The sequence below is a fragment of the Jatropha curcas genome, chromosome 1, assembly GCF_041381405.1.
Source record: "Jatropha curcas cultivar XTBG-Jc1 chromosome 1, XTBG_Jcur_1.0, whole genome shotgun sequence".
In the NCBI taxonomy this organism is placed as follows: Eukaryota; Viridiplantae; Streptophyta; class Magnoliopsida; order Malpighiales; family Euphorbiaceae; genus Jatropha; species Jatropha curcas.
Window position 1 is genome coordinate 31,282,845 of NC_143151.1, and position 21,221 is coordinate 31,304,065.

Here is a 21,221-nt window from a genome sequence, read left to right on the forward strand (position 1 = left end):
AGGACGGTGACATCAACTCAAAGATTGACGGGCAATAATTCTTGCTTCTTGCACTATTGATATGATATGTTTGATCAATTGTTGAAGCGCGCCATGGAGTTTTCATGATGCAAATCATCATATGACGATTTAAATAATTCCCATTACATCGAGTTTTCTTCTGTAGTGAATCATTGATCTTTTTTTTTGGTTTTTTTAAGCGCAAGCAATTCTAATTTGATTGTCGTTGATTTCCAAGAATATGTGATGGTTCTTGCTTTTCTACGGTACTATAATAAAAATTTTCAATAAGAAATATAAAGATTTATGAAATAAATTTCTTACATGCAAAAGAAATCCTATAACACAAGGGAGCAAAATCTTTTAACTTGAATTATAATGTATAAATAATGTTAAAAATTTAAGATTAGAGGGGCTAATGAATTATAATAAGATCCGAAATAGTTTCACAGATCATATAAAATAAATGTAGTAAATAAGCTTTTTAGATGAATGTTTTAAAACTCGTAATCCATTCGAAATTAAAATATAAAATTTAAACTCTAAAAATTTGAGCGTTTTAAGAAGGTGGCGTGTAGAGAATATTTATAATATTTTATGTAATTAATATAATTAATTTTTAGTGTATTGTTATTGTGATTTTAGTGAGTTTTGATTCTCTAACTTTATAATTGATGTGTATAATATGTCTGTCTATTTATTTTATTTTATTTTATTTTATTATCTTGGTTAGTTATTTGACAAACTATATATTACAGTGCATAGCTCCTCAAAGACCTAGAGTTCATACACGACAAGTCGTTGCTTACATTCTGAACAGTGCCCTGAAGACAGCAGCAGACTCTAGAGCATCTCCACTAATTCTACACCGTTCATTTTCAATGGCGATCTGCACAAACACGCGTCTCCACTCTCCGCCTTCTCTCTCATTCTCTCTCTACACTCCAAACACAGTCTCTTTCTCTCTCTTCCTCACTCAGTCTCTGCATTTTGCTTATGCATTTCTTGCAGCCAATTGCTAGCTTATCCAATCAACTCACACAAAGCCATGAGTACTTTCTCCCTATATCTCCTTCTGTACATATATTTTATATAATTTCAAATTCTGGTTTTAAACTTGATATTTCTTGATATTTACAGGCCTAGGCAAGAAGATCAGGCTCGGAATCGAAGGTAATCGACATATTAATTAATTTTGAAATTTAGCTTTAAAAAATATAATTCTCTGATTGATATAGCACTACTTTTGTGTTAACTTAACTATCAGGATATGCAAGGTTCAATGGCTTCATCTCCAGATTCACTCGTCCAAAGCAAGATGCTAAGGTGATTTCAATTTAGTTCTTTAAATTATCATTTTTCGTTCAGTTATTTTTATTATTGGATAAGTGATTAAATGAGAGATTTTCAGTTATGTTCTATATTTGCTGGAAAATGGAAATATCCTAATTAGTTTCTAGTACTTTCATTTTTTATTTTCTTCTATGCATGCCAATGTCTATAAGCTCATATAAATGTTTGGGAAAGTAAAAAACCTGACATTAGTGACCTTGGGCATATTATCTGTGAACCTTAAATTGAGAACAGCTGTTAGAAGTTTTTTCTTTTGTCTTTAAGCCATATATAATGATTAGTGTCTGAATGTCGTTTTCCATTTTATCTTTTATGGTTATAGTTTATTTTGATTAGATGGTTTCATATAAGCAGAGACTATTACAATTTCAAGTTTTCATCGAAAGGCAATTTGATGTTATCGTACTTGTACTTAGGGTCGAGATGAGTTTCCTTTTATAGTCTTGATGGAGATCATGAACTACCAATTTGTAGTTATTGCTAAAACAGTTTCTCGGTCTCGCTTTCAATATTTATCATTTTTGTAGGCTTTGCTAAAGCATTTTGAGTTCCCAGTAATTTTAAAATATGTTACTTTGTGCTCAATTGAAGAGAGATTTAGGAAGAGTTTGCTTGTGATGAGTGGGATTGCGATCTAGAGGTTTAAAGTACCATTGTATATGGAAGTTCATTCTGATGCATAACAAAGGTTAAGAAATATATGAGGATATTGAGCAATTTGAGGAGGAGAAAAATCTGCATTAAGAGGACTCTGAGCTTTTGCTAAGGGAATAATCTCCTGAAGCAGGCAATAACAATATTGACAACTGCAGCAAGAAGAAAACTTGGCATAATATTGTGTTTAATGGAAGATGCTGAAATTGGAGATGTGATTATGAAATACATATATGAACCATGAGTTCTCGTATCTTGGAGATTGATTGGTGTGGTAGATTATTTTTCACATTTGGCAGCCATTAGGGCAGCAAAAAACTTCTATAAGTTGGAGCTCTACGGCGTATGCCCGTTATCTAGTGAATCTTGATTTTTTGGACAACAAATGTTCAGATGGACAAGCAGTGTAAAGCACTAATTTTTTTTCCTTTCCTGCCAAGTGCTGGCCAATGCTTCTTCTTCTTCCTTTTCTTTTTTTTTTTTTTTTTTTTTTTTTTTGACATAAAACAGATTTGATGAGTTCCATTGATTATATATCAAGTTCTTAGGGAATTGTAAGTGGCTGAAGTAGTGTGGGCTCGTCATCAATGGGGGCGTATTGGTGGTTAAATTGTTAATACTTGCCAATTTAAGAGTGGGTGTATCACTTTTCCACTAAGGTCAAAAGGAACCACATCTCCTGTGGCTGGGTAACAAACTGACAATATCATGGTTAAGCATTGCAGGGACAAAGAAGCTATGCTTTCACTTCTTCCATTCTGAGTCATGGCCTCTGACTGCATGTAAAAACTATCATAGTTTGATACATATATTATAAAACTAAAGCTGTTTTTGTGCATATCTTTAAAATCCTATAGAAGTTTATTGGATGTTGGGCTCATATTCTCATATCTTTTTCTTTTCTTTTTCCCCACAGCTTGATAATTATAAGCATATAAGTTGTCATGTTATCACTAGCTTTGAAGTTTTTTGCAGACGCTTCCAGCATTGCCCTGCCTTCTTGCAGAGCAGGATCAAGAAACAATGAGATCTACTGGCATAAACTCTTCAAGGATGCTTGCACTCATCGGGGCAGGCATTTCTGGGATTTTAAGCTGCACAACTATAGCGGCTTGTTCCGATGAGGCAGAACATGGCCTGGAATGTCCTAGCTATCCGTGGCCTCACAAGGGCATTCTCAGTTCATATGATCATGCATCGTAAGTTGACTGATGGTGTCCACCTATTTCTTGTTTTTTTTCTATAATTGGGGTTGTTATATGAGTTCGAATTAAAATCATCCGATTGGCTAAATACTATTATACTGAATTTGGCTGCGACCATGTGTTTGAAGAGGCTCTTTCCATTTGTAGCTTCCTAACAACTTCAAGAAATAACCATCTTTTTAATTGAAAGCCTGATTTCTTCTGGCTGTGATGAAGTGTATTGCTAATCGCTATTACTGCCTATTTAATTTATAATTTTATATCACTTGTACTTGAACAGAATCCGTCGTGGTCACCAGGTCTACCTGCAAGTTTGTGCATCATGCCATTCAATGTCTCTGATATCATACCGTGATCTCGTGGGTGTTGCATACACTGAAGAAGAGGTAAAGGCCATGGCAGCTGAAATTGAGGTGGTTGATGGGCCAAATGATGAGGGAGAAATGTTCACACGCCCTGGAAAATTAAGTGACCGTTTTCCTCAGCCATATGCAAATGAACAGGCAGCCAGGTTTGCTAATGGAGGGGCATATCCTCCAGATCTAAGTCTAATCACCAAGGTACCTGCAGTTTTGTGTGTTGTGGAGCGGAGTAATATCATCCCGTATTTCTCAGTGGCTGACTCCTTGTCTTTTCAGGCTCGTCATAATGGTCAGAACTATGTATTTGCTCTTCTAACTGGTTACCGTGATCCTCCTGCTGGTGTTGCGGTAATTTCTGCTTTTTGGAGTGATTATAATTCCCAAGCAATAGAATATGTGTGCATGCATGCATGTATATGCTTGTTTCAGTTTGCACATGTTTGCAAAGACTGTGTTTAGCTTGTCATATAATGGGCTGTATTCTAATTGAGTAAATCCCTCAAATACTATTTCCAGTTCAGTTAGTTGGCATTCTGTGCAATTCCTACAATATCTGTATATAAAATTTCTAAGATTTGTCTTTTTTGATTACCTAAGAAAATAAAATACCATATGTAGATGTTCTGTTTCATGCACTTTGTTAATTTTCTGTTGTGCTGAGAGAAGACATAACTCAATTAATAAAGAAATGCATAGAACATATCTTAACTTATAGATAAAGAATAATGTTTATGAAAAAAATTAGTAAAGATTTTATAGAATTCAATCATGCATACCAATGTTTTTAAACAGTGTCTAGAAGGTTCATGAAGTAGCATCAGATGTCATGTTGAAACTTGCAAAGGAACAAAAATTGGGAGTACCTTCTCTCATATATTCAGAATCTTCTTATGAAGGAAGGAGCTGCACCTTTTTTTTTTTCCTTTTTTTCTCTTGGATGCAACAAACCTGCATAGTTTGTTTAATATTCTCGGAAAATATCTAATGCTTTATTCCATCTTGTCATGGTATTACTTTGTTAGATTCGAGAAGGGCTGCACTATAATCCTTACTTCCCTGGGGGAGCAATTGCTATGCCCAAAATGCTGAACGATGGTGCTGTTGAATATGAAGATGGTACCCCAGCAACAGAGGCACAGGTATTCTTTTAAACCTTACCTTTGTATTATCATTGCTCATTCCACTTCCCATGTCATTAATGTTCATCTCTCAATGTGGAGGCAGATGGGGAAAGATGTTGTATCATTTCTGTCCTGGGCTGCTGAGCCAGAAATGGAAGAGAGAAAACTGGTAAGCATTCATTGATTAAATTGTACGCTTGGCCTGTTAATTTGTGCTGATTGTAAATGGTTTGTGATTGTATTTCTGGCCAATGTATATAAGAGGCATCTGTATAATTTCAAACTATACAAGCAAGAAATTGTGGTTCGGGATCATTGAACTTTGTTTTTCTTTCTGTCATCTAATAGAAAGCTTTTCTTACAAGGCAATGAGCACTGTTTCATTTGATTCAACTTCAAATTTTAATCATCATAAATCAACGTGGTGTGTAGATGCAAGACTTACAAAACAGCAATATACAATCCATGAGTTCCCCGGCTTGAAAAACATTTATTAGGGTTGAGATGGAATTTTATAAGCCAATTTCAAATATCTATTTGCATATTGATTTGGGATTTATACAATGTGCAGATGGGTTTCAAGTGGATTTTCGTGCTGTCACTTGCACTTCTCCAAGCAGCTTACTACCGACGTTTGAAATGGTCAGTCCTCAAATCTCGAAGGTTGGTTCTTGATGTTGTCAATTAGTGCATTCTGGCATCTTCTATTTAATCATATGTTGTGAAGCAAAATAAGCCGCAGTAGTTTTCACGTTAGATCTAGGTACTTATTTTTCATCTATGAGAAGATGATATTTACAGATATGCTGAATGGAGTAGAATCTCCAGAATATTTGTATTCTTTTGTTTAGGTAAAAAATAAGTTCATTTTTACTGTGTTTGTTCAGATATGTCTAAAAGCTTATGCAGATAACTTGTTTGCTAATTATTTGAGAAAACAATATAAAGACTTGTTTGCAAAAGTGCTTATTTGTTTGATTTGACGATAAAGCCATAAAACAAGTTACGGTGGTTGCTTGCTGCTGCTCTTCCACTTCTCTAGCCGTAAAGAAATCCAGTTTGTTATGGCTGCTTCTTACTTCCACTCCAATCGTACTTTTAATTGTCATTTGTGATGGAGAAACTTATTAGCAAACAACAGGGAAAACGCCTATAGAAAAAAGTTTTTGCTGTTATATTTTATCTAATTTCTTCAGACGACAAAATTTAAAATTTTAAGTACTATAATTCTGAGAGAGAGTGTGTATATGCACTGGCTTACGATATTATATGCTCATATGGCCATTGAAATTGGAATATCAAAAAATTTATATGGATTACCAATATTTAATTTAAAATTTAAAATGTTAAATTATATTGCTTTTGCTGTTATTTGTTAATAAAATTCTCTGACCAAAAAAAGAGTTACAGAACCAAAAAACCAAGACATGTATAACAGAAGAAGCTTAATTTAAAGGAACTTCTTCAACAAGGAAAGGATACTGCTCGAACAAGACAAAGATGAGATCTCTTATGAACAGAGAAATTGACGAACACAAGTATTACAAGTTAATCAGAAAAGTAACCACATTTCAGTCGAGCTGAATTAATATAGAGAGATCAGCGGGGATCAGCAAGAACAGTGAAAAATACTTATGAACTAAAAGTAAAAGCAGCTGTAAATTGCAACGTTCGGTTTCAATAATTTCCTTTTCTTGTTGAGAACTAGGGTACGTTGTTTATCCATTTTGAATGACATTTCTCTCGTCGTTGACTTTGACATTAGGAGGCCATAATAAAAAATAATCTTTAAACGACATATAGTTTGGGTGGTTGTTGAATTATCGGGAAGACCAAAGAAATGTAGAATTGAAGACCCTAACCGACGTCGTTATAAGCAGTAACTGGGGCGGATCAAGTTTTCCAGAGTAGCTGAGGGGAAAAAACAAAAAGGCGAAAATGGAGGAAGCGAAAGGAGTGGTAAAGCATGTATTGGTAGCTAAGTTCAAAGAAGGGATTTCCCAAGATGAAATTGAGAAACTGATTAAAGGATATGCAAATCTCGTCAATCTAATCGAACCCATGAAAGCTTTCCACTGGTAACACACATCCTTCTCTTTTTTCCGTTTCTATTGATTAAATCAAATCAATTTTGATTTGCTGTTGTTTCTGCATTAGCAATTGTATGAGATTAATTTGATTTTATTAGATTTGATTATGGGCTTATCCCGTTTAGTTTGTTTTAGTATTGTTTTCCCTGATCTTTTTGGTTCTCAGTTCAACAACACTTCAATAAATTAAGGCTAGTAACCTTGTTTTTCTGCATTTCTTGCTTTTCTTTTTAAATTATATAAATTAGAAGGAAAGGGACAGAGAGAAAATTGCTGGACTTTAATCTTGTATTTCCATCAAATTTATAAGCACAAAATTTGATCTTGATAATTTTTTTGAAAGGGGAAATTTGTTCCAATAAGATTGGATCATCTATTTCAAATGAATTCCAAATTTGTTTGTAAGTGTTAATGATTCTTTTGGGAATAATTTGGGAGGAAAAGTTTGTAGTAAGTAGACTATTAGTTAAAAAATAAAATAAAATAAAATTCTTGGTGGAATTCAGATATGTGACTTTGGAAGCTAGTAAAAGGATGAATCTATAGATATTTAATTCTTTGACATGTAATTTGAACTAAAATAGTTTTTTGGTTAGCCCTTAAGTAGCATTGTTTCTGTGAAAGATGCTAGAAGTTGTTTTCAAATAATTACTTTTGGCCAAGTTTTGGTTTAGAACTGCAATCAGAACCGGAACCATAGCCAGAATTGGAATCATTCCAAACCAGAATTTTGTTGAACCAAAATGGTCGATCCAGTAACCGTGTCACCAGTTCCAGTTCTGCAGAAATTGGAAGCAGGTTTAAACCATCAGTTGGAATTGAGGTTTGGTTCTGGTTCTGAATCAGTCTGGGACCTATGTGAAAAAAATAGTTTTGGCCTTGAAAACCAGTCGGAGAACAAGCTGAAGAACCAGCCATGTTCCTACAGGTTGTGGCTGGGCCTACAAATAATTACATGGATTTGCGCATAGACACGTTTCTGGCAACATGGAGCTTTGTAACATGATGCTGAATTTGTTGAATGGAACACTTTTTAGCTGTAACTTCAAATATCTAACATATCCTGCCATTTTAATATACAATGTAATAGGGGTACAGATGTGAGTATTGAGAACCTGCACCAAGGTTTCACTCATGTATTTGAATCAACCTTTGAGAGTACAGAAGGTGTTGCGGAGTATGTAGCTCATCCTGCTCATGTTGAATTTGCCAATTTGTTCTTGCCTGCTTCGGAGAAAGTTATTGTGATTGACTACAAGCCCACCATTGTTCGCCTCTGAACCGTGAGCCTAATCAATATCAATCAACTTTCATTTAGCTACTTTTATTTTCAGATGGAAGTTTGTGAAGTATTGCATCACTGTCTATCTTATGAAACTGCTTGTCAAAGAACTCCCTGCAGTTCTCTTACATGTTCATGGTTCTTTCTGTGAATTGGATTGTAGGAAAATAATATGCAATTTTTTTTCTCTTTTACCTTTTGTCCCAAGTTCTTGATGCATTTGAAAGGTGTGGATTTTAATCCAAGAATTAAGCCTTCATCTAATATTCAAACTTACAATCTTATAGCTCTGATGAAAACCAAAACCCATTTTTCCTTATACTACATAAACAAAATCTTGCTGATTAGTATAAGAATTAGCGTACCTTAGAGTTTAAATGTCACTAGTTATAATTTTCCTTCTACAGACATTTGAAAGATTATCTTTCTAGTTTAAAAGTGAAAAAAAAGTTTGAGAAAATAGAGTCTGTAGGTTAAATTTTTTTGTAGAAAAAGCATGGATACATAAAATTAAAGGACATTAATCATTTTTAAACACGAGTATCAACTATCAAGCAATCTCCTTCCTTCCCATTACAAGAATCCTATGGTATGTATAACATATTGATCATTAATTGCATAAACATAAACTCAAAAAGATCAAGAACATTGGTATAATTGCATAAGCAATGCAATTAAATAACTAATCTTCATCACAGAAGATGCCTAGGCCTACGAACACTAAGCAATTTCACATCATCTATTACAGGACCACACAGGGAACCAGAGTTATCACTTTTCATGGTATAAAATGAGCTCAAGAACATAAGCCTAGTATGTGTCGAAACAGCTTGAAACTGGAATCTAGCTGGCTTGAACCCTCCTTTGCCTTTGGATACGTAAGGAATTTCAATTTTATCGTTACCGGCATATACCTCCACTACAAGTGACCCTTCACATGAATTGTTAGCATCACCTACATTAAAAGTCAGGACATAGCTCTTTTTGGGAATGGTCTTAACAATTTGAGATAGGGCACTTTCTTTTCCTGCAACAAGTTCAATAGCTCTTTTGCCTTGTGGGACTTTGAAGTGTTCACTGTTTATGTACTTCACTGCCTTAAGAGATTCAATTATCCAACCAGGCAAGGGACTGTGATCATCTTCAATGTGGGGTGGAATTAGGACCCCCCAGTCTGTGTTGGGGAACACATAAGGTCCCTCTTCAAAATCTCCGTTCTTTAGTAAGTTATCTGTAAATAATTGCAAAATACGTTAGATATATGCAAAATTTGTGGAAATATTTATACTAAACAAGCTAGAAGGGGAAAAGAAGAATCAAATTAGGGTTGATTGGTGAGAAAGAGAGAGAGGTTACCTCTAGTACGTTTAGGGTTAGACAGGAACTTGACTGCTACTGAATCAATAAGAGGGCCACAGGCAGGGTCCTCCTCAACACCGGGGTTATGGATAGAGATCTCAACTTCAGAAGCATCAGCTTGGAAAGCCCAGGAATAAGAATCCCATCCATTGCTACTATACACTGTTTGCATTGGTAAAATTCCCCAATCTTTTGGTTCCAGATTTGGTGAAACGGAGACGTTTAGTTTCTCCTCTTGGGCACAAGTGCGAGCCACATTGAAAGTTATTGAGTAATAGCTATCTTTTGTGACACTAATCTTCTGCTTAATGGAAGCTTCATTACCTAATCTAACTGCAAAAGCTCCACCAGGCACAACTAGCAACATGTCACCTTGTTTTTGTCCTGATTTTATGTACTCAACGTAGCCTGAAATTTCCCAGTTAGGGATCGCATTCTTGGCTGTTACTACTGTTCCTTTCATTTGCCATGGCTTTGGTCCATGCTCAAAATCCCCATTTGGCAATAATCCTGAAATTCACATAAATTAATGCTTAAATCTATCAGTAACTCATAAATTTAGTACAATATTTGTACATTAAAATTAAAAAATAAAAACCTAAAAAGAGATCTATGGGCAGCAAATCGGGGCTGCCATCGTCTTCAAAGCAAAGTCATCAGTCATAAATGCTTTGGTGTCATCACATGGCCTGTTCTTGACCCATGTGATTAAAAGTGAGAGAGAGACGATATACACATATATTGTCCTCCTACACTTCCCTCACCCCACAAAGCAAGTGGTTGAGAGGACACAATCCTGCCCAAAATTAATTTTATTGAAATGATAAAACTGAGATGTCTATAACTTTGGACCATTGTGAATTAGAAAAAATAAATAAATAAGTATCTGTAAGTAATAATTCTTATTGCTGCTCCCTCTGAGTTCACTTCAAGTTTATGCCTAGTGGGCCACTTGAGAGTTCTGATCAAACCCAATGAAAATAAATGCTGCATTTAATATGTTCAGGTTGAGGTAACAAAGCCACTCTATAGTTTATAGGATTTTAATGGTTAGGTCAGTGATTCAGTATTCCAAAGATTGAAATAGAAATTTGCATTTAATGAGAACCATTCAATTCCAGATTCTTCAATACCAACTTTTCATATTGTGCACAACTTGTGCTGCATTCGTGCCAAATTCAAGACTAAAAAAATTTTTTAAGGGTTTAGATATTGTTGATGTCTCTGTAAATATGTAATTGTAAAAACTCTTGTTACAAATACTTGTTTATGATCTATAATTGAAGACGAGACAAAGGTTATGAGAGAGATATAAAGATTTTATTATATAATTACTTAAATAAAATATATTTTTCCTGGAGATCATAAGTTAATTAATAAAATTAATTTCTTTGCTGATAAAAAAAAGAAGTATATAAAATATACAAACTAATGTAGCATTTCAATCGCTTGCTAATAGAAATTGTTGCATTTGCAAAATTGTGATAAAAATTTTAATTAATTAAGCATAAATATAGATTAATAATAGTGATGCTTAACATGACCAATAATATAAAGAAATGTAAAGAGGAAAAGAAAGGCTTGCACTTGAATTGAAGAGAGAGGCTTACCGTCGGTGACCGACAAGGCGACATGACAAGTGGCGCAAAGTAGCACTAACAGCAACAGCACCTTGTTTCTGTACATTTTGTGGCTGTGGCTATGGCTATGGGTTGCGAGAGAAAGATGGAGAGGGAGAAGTGTTATTGTGCATGGGATGAGACCAATCGAGGTGAGAGCATCGGATTTTATGTGCTTCGCCCCACGAGAAAGACACTGGTTTTTAATTTCATTTACGGGAATGCCACTGGAACTATCCTAGTTAGTCATCCTAGTTTCTTGCTTATAAAAAGTTATATGCAAGTGTCATGTTCATTTCCAAAGACAAAGTTAAAACATAACAATAAATAAAATAAATAAATAAATAAATATGAGTTATTCCTTATTAATTCAGGCCTAGTCCAGGTGGCAGGATCTTCATGTATTTGTATATATATATAATGAATAAAAATATTTTAGAACCTAGCATTTCCACAAGTTAAGGACCGGATTTCTTGTATTGAGGAAAGTTTAGCAGTAACCTAGGCTTTCTTGAAAAATAGGCTTCTTAATATAAAAATGCAGCTCACAAATTTGCATGGATTTGAATTATTTATGTATGCATTTCAAGATTTGGTTAGCATCTGGTGGAGGTGAAACTTCAAGACAAGGAATTGAAAGCCACATGCAATTATTGGGTAACCTGTTTCATTGCCTAACCTTTCCAAGATATATCTGTCCCTTCATTAGGGTTTCTAAATTTCTCTTCTCTATCTCAAATTTCACAAGATCATTAGCTTACTTGGCAAATGGAATTAAATTTTGAAAATTTTACAAGTTACCATAAAATAAGTACTTATTTTCCTTTGTAAATTTTATATTAGTAGCTTGAATTTATTTGCTTTTAATTAATCATACTCAAAGATGATAAGTATAAAAAAATTGTATTGTAATATTTTTTTTATTCTAAAAAATAACACACCATTTTTTTCTACTAATTAATTATATTTTTAATTCAACTTATACATTAATTTATGATAATACAAATTTTTTTATCGGATGAATTTATTTTTCATTTGTAAAAACTATATTTATAAATACTTGTTTTTGATTAATATATAATGCAAACCATATTTTAAATATAAAAAGAGTGTTTAAATTCAAATTAAGTTGCTTAATTAATAAAAGAAAAATAATGTCACTATGTCTTAAACATATAAAATCACTTTCATGCACATGGGTTGAATAATATTTTTAGTTTTCATACTTCTGAGAAGGTGATAGATGTCTCTAAAATCTACGAACACAAATTGACAAGAATATCCTTGAATGACAAACTTGATAGCTAGTCTCAATATTTAATTGATGTATTGCCTGTGTTTCTTGGGAATCAACAGAAACATATCAGAATTAAACGTGATCAGGACAAAATATCAACTGGATTGGAAAAAGAGATCGTTCAGTTCAGATCTTATCTTGTATGCAAACCCATGTGCAAGAGAGAGCAGAGCATATTGTTGATTGAGTGTGGTTTTAGTTCCTTGATCTATACTTAGTAGACAAATTAGTAATATAACATTTTTAGTTTAGGTTATGGTCGGCAATTATGCAAATATATTAATGTTTGATTGCATGTGCAGTTTGGGAATGCATGAAGAGGCATCGAATAAGAAAGCTGACAATATTTGTATACATATATTTAAAGATTAAATAATTTGATTCCCATGAGCTATAACCTCACCGGAACATGGATCTGAAATGGAGAATTCAGAGTTTTATCTTCGGACGACAGTTCTAAAATGCTCTTATGGACGTAATATTGTAATGGTAAATACAAGACAATAGCATGTGGAATTCCGAACTAGTCACTCTTCTCAGTTTTGCGAAACTATATAATCAAAGTTAATCAAATATGATATGGTGGTTCTTCCTGCCTCTTCTATAAAATGTAGAGGGTAAAAAATCTCGAACTCAAGTCAAACACGATCTAATTATATCCAATAATGGATCAAGCCCTCGGTGCTCCATACCACAAATATTTGTACTATTGTGTATTGGTATGCACATGTCACCCAAAACACCAAACAAATAATGCAATATTCAGAACTACTTATTTGTTTATTTATTTATTTATGCAGTTGAATTAATTATTAGTTCCATTGTATCTAAAACAAAATCATGAACTACTATAAATGATTTTCTTGCTTTACTTCTACCGGTGAAGAAGAAAACAAATATCAATTATTTTAGGCATGACCGACAATTATTATTATTATTATTATTATTTTTCATTTTTAGGTATTTTTAGCTGGTGTAATAGTTGTTTGCTTCTCTCTTTTGTAACATAAAGGAAGGAGTGACCAATTCAGGATGGAATAGCTCGCCTCGAAATGCATATAGAAAAATTAATCTCAAACAAGGATGGGCTAGAGCCCAAAATTAAAATGAATTTTTGATCCATTGGGCCCAACAAAAATTATAAACGGCTTCAAGTAGAAGCAGGTCCTGGTTAAGTATTTCAGTGGGCTTCCAAGTTTGGACTTCGATAAAATTTAAATAAAAAAAAAAAGTCTGCTGTTTTTTATATGTTCATAAGACTGATTTTACATAAATGGGCATGGGATATAATATTTTCCTATTTTTATTGTTTTGATTGATTTAAGTTTTCCCATAATTGAGTTGTGCATTTTGCAGAAGAGAACTAATCAATAATTGAAATCCAGTAACTCCCACTCCTTTTAAGAACGCATGTAAAAATAAGAAACTATAGCTATAAATTTTGCAATTTAAATTTGAAGATAAACGAAGGATTGAAAAATGGGACCCATTTAGGCATGGCCATTATCATTATCAAAAGCAACTGAGATTGCCATCCCAACCTAATCAAATGCGTGTGTCCCTTTCAACAAACGGCATCCAACACACACTCCATGATGCCGAGAAAGGAAAACGTTCATTGACGGTCCAACGTTAGGAGTACACATCATAAGTACGTGTTCTCAACCCCACACAACAAAAGCTAAAACTAAACCGGAAAAAAAAAAAAAAAAACAAAAGTTTCTTGAAAACAAAGATAACATTCGGATTTTCGACAAATTTCCAACACCTAAAAGACGGTGACTTACAGGACAACGCAGCTCCGGTTTACTTATCAGAAGAATGAGCCGATGCATCGGAAGCAAGGCGAGATGCGATTGCTGAATGGTACATTATATCATGAAACGAACTACCCTCCATAGTCTTCTTTCTAAGCTGTCTCGCTTTGTCTTCTGTGAAACAACCCAAAGTGAACTTGGATCTTGGTCGACCCGAATCCGAATCGGATTCCGACGTATCGGATCTATCAATGCTGGCAGCATCGCTACTTTTGGTGTCAACGTAATCAGGATCGGAGGACCAACCGAAGAGTGGAGCCCACCAGGTTGAAGAAGCAGTTTTCCGGCGATTCGACTCCGGTTTTCTTCCGGAACCGCACGATGCACGGATAGGAGCGGCGAGGGAACAGTTGAGTGCAACAATAGAGGCCATAGAGCTAGAGAGGGAAACAGCACAGAATGAGAGTCTTCTAGAGAGAGAAAATCGTAACCAGAGGTTTGCAGGAGACTTTGCGCATCTCGTGTGTATTCTTTTTGGATAAAAGTTAAGATGAGTTAAGGGCCAATATCGTCTAAAAAGATTATACATGCATTCGCTCTGAACTGTAGCATCACGTTATTGTACTCGCAAGTATAAACGAATCCTTTCTTCCGGTCCAAGGGCATTACTGGCATCAAAGGACGAATTAGAAAGCGAATTTTGGATGATAGACGTAGAAGGGAATCCAGAGAATAAAAAACAGGAGAGAAGTGGATAAGGTTGTGCACGTGGAATGGTGCGGGGCAGAGTTGAAGGGGTCAATTTTGGGCTTTTGAATTTATTTTCCACTTTTTTGCGCTTTTTGGGGCACTTTTTTAAGGTAAGTTAGTTGGGGAATGGACATGAGGACTTGGCGGAATTGAGAAGGTAAGGTAGGGTATACTAACAGCTGGATATAGTTGTATTACCTATTTTATCCCTACTTCTCCGGTTTCAGAGCTCAAATGAATGAGGAACGGAATGGTAATTCGACGGACTATGGATAATGAAATATGAACTCACCGAAGAGAGCTCAAAACTCAAAAGAAAAATGTAAAAATAGGCCCAATCGAAAATGGGCTTTGAAGGTTTATGTTAGGGACTTGCGGTTCATGTTGCGGCAACAGTGATTTCCCAAGCCCTTTATATATAATAATAATAATAATAATTTTTTTGGGACCAAAAAACATTTACAGAACAAGAAACCTAAGACATATATAACAGCAAAAGCTTAAGATAGGGAGAACTTAGACAAGACACAGACGAATCTTCTTATTAACAAATAAATTGACAGGCTCACCTATTACAAGTTAATACAAAAAGTAACATCATTCCAGTCAAGTTAATGCAATGTTGTTCTAGGACAAAGGAAACAACATTAGAATATCTCCAAAACAACCTTAGATAACTTTAATTTATTTGCCACATCAAAAAAATTGAAAGTTATAAACAAAAATTTTCAACAATGTAAATGTTTATTTAGTCTGTAAATCTAATGTCTCAAAAAAAAAAAAAAAAAAAAAAGACATTGTCTATTTTTAGAGGATCTGTTAGATAACGCAAATCAATTTCTTATTTTTTTATTATCCTTTATGCCTTCTCTTTTATTTATGATCAAACTTCTTTTTTCGCTGAAACTGAATTTTTCTCATGTATTGGAGAGCTATTTTTAAAATCTAACATCTACAAATACACATTCAACCATATTATTATCCATAACTCTATTTATTAAGACACATCAGCCACAGTCCATGGTTGCATTGAAGATGCTCTTAGATTGCATTATGCTTTATAGCTGAATCCCCCAGATTCTTCATCAAACTCAAACCAAGTTCAGCAATTTCAATTTTCTCCAGGAGAACATCCGAGAATTCAGCCACTTGTTCTTGATACTTGCTCACAAACATGTCCAAGAAATTTTTTTCAGAAGATTGAAGAATATATTTTAAACTGATGTCTAGTTTGATCAAACCCTTCAGAATCAAAACTCTTACAATTGAACACCTTGGAACAATCCTCTTCTCCAAACTATAACATAAAACAATTGGAAATTTTATAACAACTGCAGGCTGCCAACCCATTTTGTTCACAAGAAAATCCATCTTGTTCGTAAATGTCTTCTCTGACAAAGTCATAAACAAAGGAAAGTTTCTGAAAGCAGAAAATATTTCTTCTTCCGACAAACCCAATCTACTGTAAGCATCAACTTTACGTTTCAATGTTTTGGATTTCAGTTGAATAATCACTCGAAGAGCACCAGCAAATGAAATATTCAGAGGATCAAATCCCATCCCTATAACTTTTTTAACAGCTCCACTAAACTTACCAGATTTTAGGCATATAAATGTTGGGGTTACTGACAATCAAAATAGAGATGGCAGATAGACGCATTCCCAGCTCTCTTAAGACTGATACATTAACAGGCAAGTGTTCCTTGACATAGCACATGTTGAATGGTGATATGCGTTTCAATATAATACGCACTTTCTCATCAGAAAACAATGAACTTTTTAAGAAAATCATAAAATGGGACCAAAATATTGTTCAAGCTGCTACCACGCGCCCAAGATTTCAGGTACTTGTTCTTGATACTTGATCGCAAACATGTCCAAGAATAGAAGCTAAACTGATTTCTGCTCTGATCAAACCCTTTAGAATCAAAACTCTTAAAACTGAACACCTTGGAACAACCCTCTTCTCGAAACTATAATATAAAACAGCTGGATGTTTTGCAACAATTGCAGGCTGCCAACCCATTTTGTTCACAAGAAAATCTATCTTCTCTGAGCAACCCATACACAGTGGGCGCTTTTTGATAACAGACCAGATCTCTTCTTCCGACAAACCCGACCCACTGTAAGCATCAATTTTTCGCTTCCATGTTTTGGATTTCATTTGAATTATCACTCGAAAAGCATCGGCAAATGAAAGATTCAGAGGATCAAGTCCCATACCTATAACATTTTTGACAGCTTCACTAAACTTTTCAGAATTTGTGCATACAGTCTTGGGGCAACTGGTAATCAAAATAGAGATGGTAGATTAACGCATTCCGAGCTCCCTTAAGACTGATAAATTGACAGGCAAGAGTTCCTTGACATAGCACATGCTAAATGCTGATACGCGTTTCAATATAATAAGCACTTTCTCATCAGAAAATAACAAACTTTTAATAAAAGCATAAAATGGGATCAGAAGAATGTTCAAGCTGGCAGACAAGAAAACTGGGTTTTTAGATATTATCACCGGAATGTCTGAGCCAGAAACCCCAATAGAACGTGAAAAGTGAATTTTTGGCAACAGTATCTTATCGGGATCGAATAAAATCAACTTGGGCTGTCCCCTAACAACTCGGGATATATGGTTTTTGGTGAGTCCATAGTCTTTGAGAAGACTAATGACAGAATCTGGTCTTTCAGAGTTTTCAAAATTTACGAACTTTGAAACAAGTTTAGCAGATTGTGAGGATAAGCCACATGAGTTGATGAGGTATGACACTGTAAAAGAGTGTTGATTAGATTTAGATGAGAAATACCTGATCGTAAGCAGTTCTTTAAAATGAATAATACCCAATTGGGTACTGTTTGAGTCTAACAGAACATGACTCCAATCATTTAACGCCAATCCTCCAATGAAGAAACGGGACATCGTATGAAAGGCCAACTCATCGAGTTCAGAAGGGAAAGAGGTGGAATTGGATGTTTTGCTTTATCTGCCTCGTAAATCAGTGAGCTATAAACTCGAAACTACGATTTTACCCAGAAAACAATTCATCAATACGAAAATTTATGAGAATTTGACATCAAAAGAGCCATGGGTCAGCATATTACCAGGCCCAACTCGAACGTAAACTGCATTTCTTGTTGGTGTTGTGGTTTTACCCTCAAAAACTTAAGGGATTAGGAGTTCATATTCCAACCTAATTAATCGAAAAAGGTTCCTAACGAGGAATAATAAAACAGTTGGTTGGAAGGATTTTAAATAATCGATAGTTAGTTATCAAAGGAATCGTACGTACCCATTTGGTTCTTTTAGTCCAAAAGAGAAATTTATATATAATTTAAGTCTAATTTTTTTCGCAAAAAACTAAGCACCACATGATAATCTAATATATGACCAAACTTATAAATTGTCATTTAAAATTATCATAAAAATAAAAGATGAAAAAAATAGTTTAATATTATCTTCAATTTTTATTTTGACTTATTTTCAGTCGATCAAAAAAGCAAAAAACTCAAGATATATATAACGCGGGGAAATTGAAAAAGGAGAGGATACTACTACTACAAGGCAAAGATGAATCTTCTTGTTAACAGATAAATTAATGGACTCTGCTATGACAAGTTAAATCAGAGAAAGTAACCCAATTGCGGTCAAGCTAATTCAAAATAGCTCCTACCTAGAAGGAAGCAATAATACAAGGCAAAAGAATTTTGAGTTGTATCCAGTTCATACGAGTTAGGTTCTCCATTCTCACCGCAACTTGCTGTTAAATTTTTTGCCAAAATCTTCACCTTGAGGCAGTCCTTTTTCAAGAAATTTTCAATGCAACTTTACATTTTTTATCATTTCGTAGTTGTTTGCATTTGTCATTACATCTACAACTACTAATGACGAATACCAAACCATCACATATCAGCAATAATTCCATAAATTGGAAAAAGAAAAGAAAAGTTGAAAATAATTCTATACAAATTGCAATAATCATCTTTCCTTACCAGCTCCAAAATCTTTTCTTTTCTTTTGTTTCACTTTCTCCGACTTCATGTTGATATTGGTTTCACTCTTCTTCAGCAATTCCCTCAGGATAAATCTGCAGTAAAGATATGAACATGTAAAATTGAAATTGCCAGTAAAGAATTATATATATATATATATATATATATATATATATATATATATATATAAAGAGAGAGCGAAAAAAGAAAAATTATCTCACCTGACTGCAATTTTCTTCATGGAAGCGTACAGTTCTAACTTTGAACTCCCCTCTGCTAGTAGTTAGCTCATCTAACATTTCCGCATCACAAACTTGGACTTCCCCTTCCTCATTTCCTAAACCAGTTGCTTCATTTTCCTGATAATTAAAAAGAAAATGCACAAAATTAGTACTAATCCAAAAAAATGTATGTATAGACTAAAGATTGAATAAACAGATGGACATACTCTCAAAGAAAGGCTGAAAGATAGTCGTGGAGCTCTGGTAATTTCCTCGTATTCAGCTGCATCTAGTTCTCGTAAATGATGAGGACTAAACAGTTTTTAGAGGCTGAGTGCAGCATGGGTATACCAGGCCCAACTCGAAGAACCAAAACTAATGATCATAACATGTCTATGGATTGACAATGTTTAATTTCAAATAACCTGGCCTTTGCTGTTCATTTTTAGATAAAAATTTATGGTGATCAAAAAGCATTTACAGAACGAGAAACCTAAGACATAAATAACAGCAAAAGCTTAGGGAGAACTTGAACAAGGAGAGGATACTACTAGTACAAGACACACGAATCTTCTTATTAACAAATAAATTGATAGACTCACCTATTACAAGTTAATTAGAAAAAGTAACCTCATTTCAGTCAAGCTAATGCAATGTTGTGTCCGGTTTACATTAAACTGCTGTATGCTTTACAGCTGAATCCCCCAAATTCTTCATCAAACTCAAACCAAGTTCAACAATATCAATTTTCCCCAGGAGAACATCCGAGAATTCAGGTACTTGTTCTCGATACTTGATCACAAACATGTCCAAGAATTTTTCTTCAGAATATCCAAGAATAGAAGCTAAACTGATTTCTGCTCTGATCAAACCCTTCAGAATCAAAACTCTTAAAACTGAACACCTTGGAACAACCCTCTTCTCGAAACTATAACATAAAACAACTGGATATTTTGCAACAATTGCAGGCTGCCAACCCATTTTGTTCACAAGAAAATCTATCTTCTTCATAATTGTCTTCTCTGAGTAACCCATACACAGTGGACGCTTTTTGATAACAGACCATATTTCTTCTTCCGAAAAACCCAACCTACTGTAAGCATCAATTTTTCGCTTCCATGTTTTGGATTTCATTTGAATTATCACTCGAAGAGCATCGGCAAATGAATGATTCAGAGGATCAAATCCCATACCTATAACATTTTTGACAGCTTTACTAAACTTTTCAGAATTTGTGCATACAGTGTTGGGGCAACTGGTAATCAAAATAGAGATGGTAGATTGACGCATTCCGAGCTCCCTTAAGACTGATAAATTGACAGGCAAGTGTTCCTTGACATAGCACATATTGAATGCGGACATGCGTTTCAATATAATAAGCACTTTCTCATCAGAAAATAACAAACTTTTAAGAAAATCATAAAATGGGACCAAAAGATTGTTCAAGCTGCTAGACAAGAAAATTGGATTCCTAGATATCATCACCGGAAGGTCTGGGCCAGAAACCCCTACAGACCGTAAAAATTGAATCTTTGGCAATATTGTCTTCTCGGGATCGTATAAAATCAACTTGGGCACTCTCCTAACAATTTGGGAAATCTGGTATTTGGTGAGTCCATGGTCTTTGAGAAGACTAAGGACAGAATCTGGTCTTTCAGGGTTTTCAAACTTTACGTACTTTGAAACAAGTTTAGCAGATTCTGACGATAAGCCACATGAGTTGACGAGATAGGACACTGTAAAAGAGTGTTGATTAGATTTAGATGAGAAGTACCTGACTGTAAGCAGCTCTTTAAAATGAATAATACCCAATAGGGTAATGTTTGAGTCTAACAGAACATGACTCCAATCATTTAACGCCAATCTTCCACTGAAGAAACGGAACATCGTATGAAAGGCCAACTCACCGAGTTGAGAAAGGAAAGAGGTGGAATTGGATGTTTTGCTTTATCTCCCTTGTAAATCAGTGAACTATAAATCCAGAATACGATTTTACCCAGAAAACCATTCAACAATACGAAAATTTATGAGAAGTCGACAGCAAAAGAGCCAATGGTTGCCTGCTCTGCCTCCGCACCGACAGTTGAAGATAAATTCAGTCTCTTTGGGTTTTAGGGTATTGCAGTTGCAAGTAGGCATGGCCACCGGTTCGGTTCTAACCGGA

At 34.6% G+C, this 21,221-nt stretch overlaps 5 protein-coding genes and 1 non-coding gene across 7 annotated transcripts; 2 read left to right on the forward strand and 4 right to left on the reverse strand.

Moving 5' to 3' along the window:
• Positions 1 to 881: 881 nt before the first annotated feature.
• On the forward strand, positions 882 to 5,568 carry LOC105634906 (cytochrome c1-2, heme protein, mitochondrial). The gene is made up of 9 exons (XM_012217860.4): positions 882 to 1,052; positions 1,141 to 1,173; positions 1,268 to 1,326; positions 2,983 to 3,206; positions 3,493 to 3,772; positions 3,851 to 3,922; positions 4,597 to 4,713; positions 4,799 to 4,864; positions 5,267 to 5,568. Exons 1-9 carry the CDS (start codon positions 1,049 to 1,051, stop codon positions 5,381 to 5,383), a joined length of 972 nt encoding a protein of 323 aa, XP_012073250.1. The 5' UTR covers positions 882 to 1,048; the 3' UTR covers positions 5,384 to 5,568.
• A 964-nt stretch (positions 5,569 to 6,532) lies between these two features.
• On the forward strand, positions 6,533 to 8,261 carry LOC105634907 (stress-response A/B barrel domain-containing protein HS1). The gene is made up of 2 exons (XM_012217861.3): positions 6,533 to 6,773; positions 7,876 to 8,261. Exons 1-2 carry the CDS (start codon positions 6,634 to 6,636, stop codon positions 8,063 to 8,065), a joined length of 330 nt encoding a protein of 109 aa, XP_012073251.1. The 5' UTR covers positions 6,533 to 6,633; the 3' UTR covers positions 8,066 to 8,261.
• Positions 8,262 to 8,615: 354 nt separating this feature from the next.
• On the reverse strand, positions 8,616 to 11,240 carry LOC105634908 (BIIDXI-like protein At5g11420). Of its 2 annotated transcripts, none has more exons than XM_012217862.4 (3): positions 11,037 to 11,240; positions 9,424 to 9,936; positions 8,616 to 9,298 (listed from the first exon to the last, which is right to left on the reverse strand). In XM_012217862.4, the coding sequence occupies exons 1-3, from the start codon at positions 11,110 to 11,112 to the stop codon at positions 8,760 to 8,762; spliced, it is 1,128 nt and encodes a 375-aa protein (XP_012073252.1). In that variant the 5' UTR covers positions 11,113 to 11,240; the 3' UTR covers positions 8,616 to 8,759. The 2 variants fall into 2 exon arrangements, with proteins under 2 accessions (XP_012073252.1, XP_089573560.1); XM_089717434.1 differs by lacking the exon at positions 11,037 to 11,240 and adding an exon at positions 10,025 to 10,182.
• Positions 11,241 to 13,814: 2,574 nt separating this feature from the next.
• LOC105634909 (uncharacterized) lies at positions 13,815 to 14,820 on the reverse strand. The gene has a single exon (XM_012217863.4). The coding sequence runs from the start codon at positions 14,686 to 14,688 to the stop codon at positions 14,149 to 14,151; it is 540 nt and encodes a 179-aa protein (XP_012073253.1). The 5' UTR covers positions 14,689 to 14,820; the 3' UTR covers positions 13,815 to 14,148.
• An 856-nt stretch (positions 14,821 to 15,676) lies between these two features.
• On the reverse strand, positions 15,677 to 19,467 carry LOC105635070 (uncharacterized). Its single transcript, XR_016321243.1, has 4 exons — positions 19,285 to 19,467; positions 19,058 to 19,195; positions 16,693 to 18,931; positions 15,677 to 16,481 (listed from the first exon to the last, which is right to left on the reverse strand). It is a non-coding gene; the product is annotated as an uncharacterized LOC105635070 (transcript).
• Positions 19,468 to 19,605: 138 nt separating this feature from the next.
• Positions 19,606 to 21,164, reverse strand: LOC149499383 (transcription termination factor MTERF8, chloroplastic-like). The gene has a single exon (XM_089717455.1). It carries the CDS (start codon positions 20,942 to 20,944, stop codon positions 19,730 to 19,732), a length of 1,215 nt encoding a protein of 404 aa, XP_089573581.1. The 5' UTR covers positions 20,945 to 21,164; the 3' UTR covers positions 19,606 to 19,729.
• Between the last annotated feature and the right edge of the window lie 57 nt (positions 21,165 to 21,221).

Excerpts from the sequence above, each read along its gene's own strand:
- LOC105634909 (XM_012217863.4), bottom strand. The coding sequence starts at position 14,688 with ATGTATAATCTTTTTAGACGATATTGGCCCTTAACTCATCTTAACTTT.
- LOC105634907 (XM_012217861.3), top strand. The coding sequence starts at position 6,634 with ATGGAGGAAGCGAAAGGAGTGGTAAAGCATGTATTGGTAGCTAAGTTC. Across the intron at positions 6,774-7,875 it reads CCCATGAAAGCTTTCCACTG|GGGTACAGATGTGAGTATTG; the intron begins GTAACACACATC and ends ACAATGTAATAG.
- LOC105634906 (XM_012217860.4), top strand. Across the intron at positions 4,714-4,798 it reads CCCCAGCAACAGAGGCACAG|ATGGGGAAAGATGTTGTATC; the intron begins GTATTCTTTTAA and ends ATGTGGAGGCAG. Across the intron at positions 4,865-5,266 it reads AAATGGAAGAGAGAAAACTG|ATGGGTTTCAAGTGGATTTT; the intron begins GTAAGCATTCAT and ends TACAATGTGCAG.
- LOC105634908 (XM_012217862.4), bottom strand. The coding sequence starts at position 11,112 with ATGTACAGAAACAAGGTGCTGTTGCTGTTAGTGCTACTTTGCGCCACT. Across the intron at positions 9,937-11,036 it reads CGCCTTGTCGGTCACCGACG|GATTATTGCCAAATGGGGAT; the intron begins GTAAGCCTCTCT and ends TGTGAATTTCAG. Across the intron at positions 9,299-9,423 it reads TAACCCTAAACGTACTAGAG|ATAACTTACTAAAGAACGGA; the intron begins GTAACCTCTCTC and ends AATTATTTACAG.
- LOC149499383 (XM_089717455.1), bottom strand. The coding sequence starts at position 20,944 with ATGTTCCGTTTCTTCAGTGGAAGATTGGCGTTAAATGATTGGAGTCAT.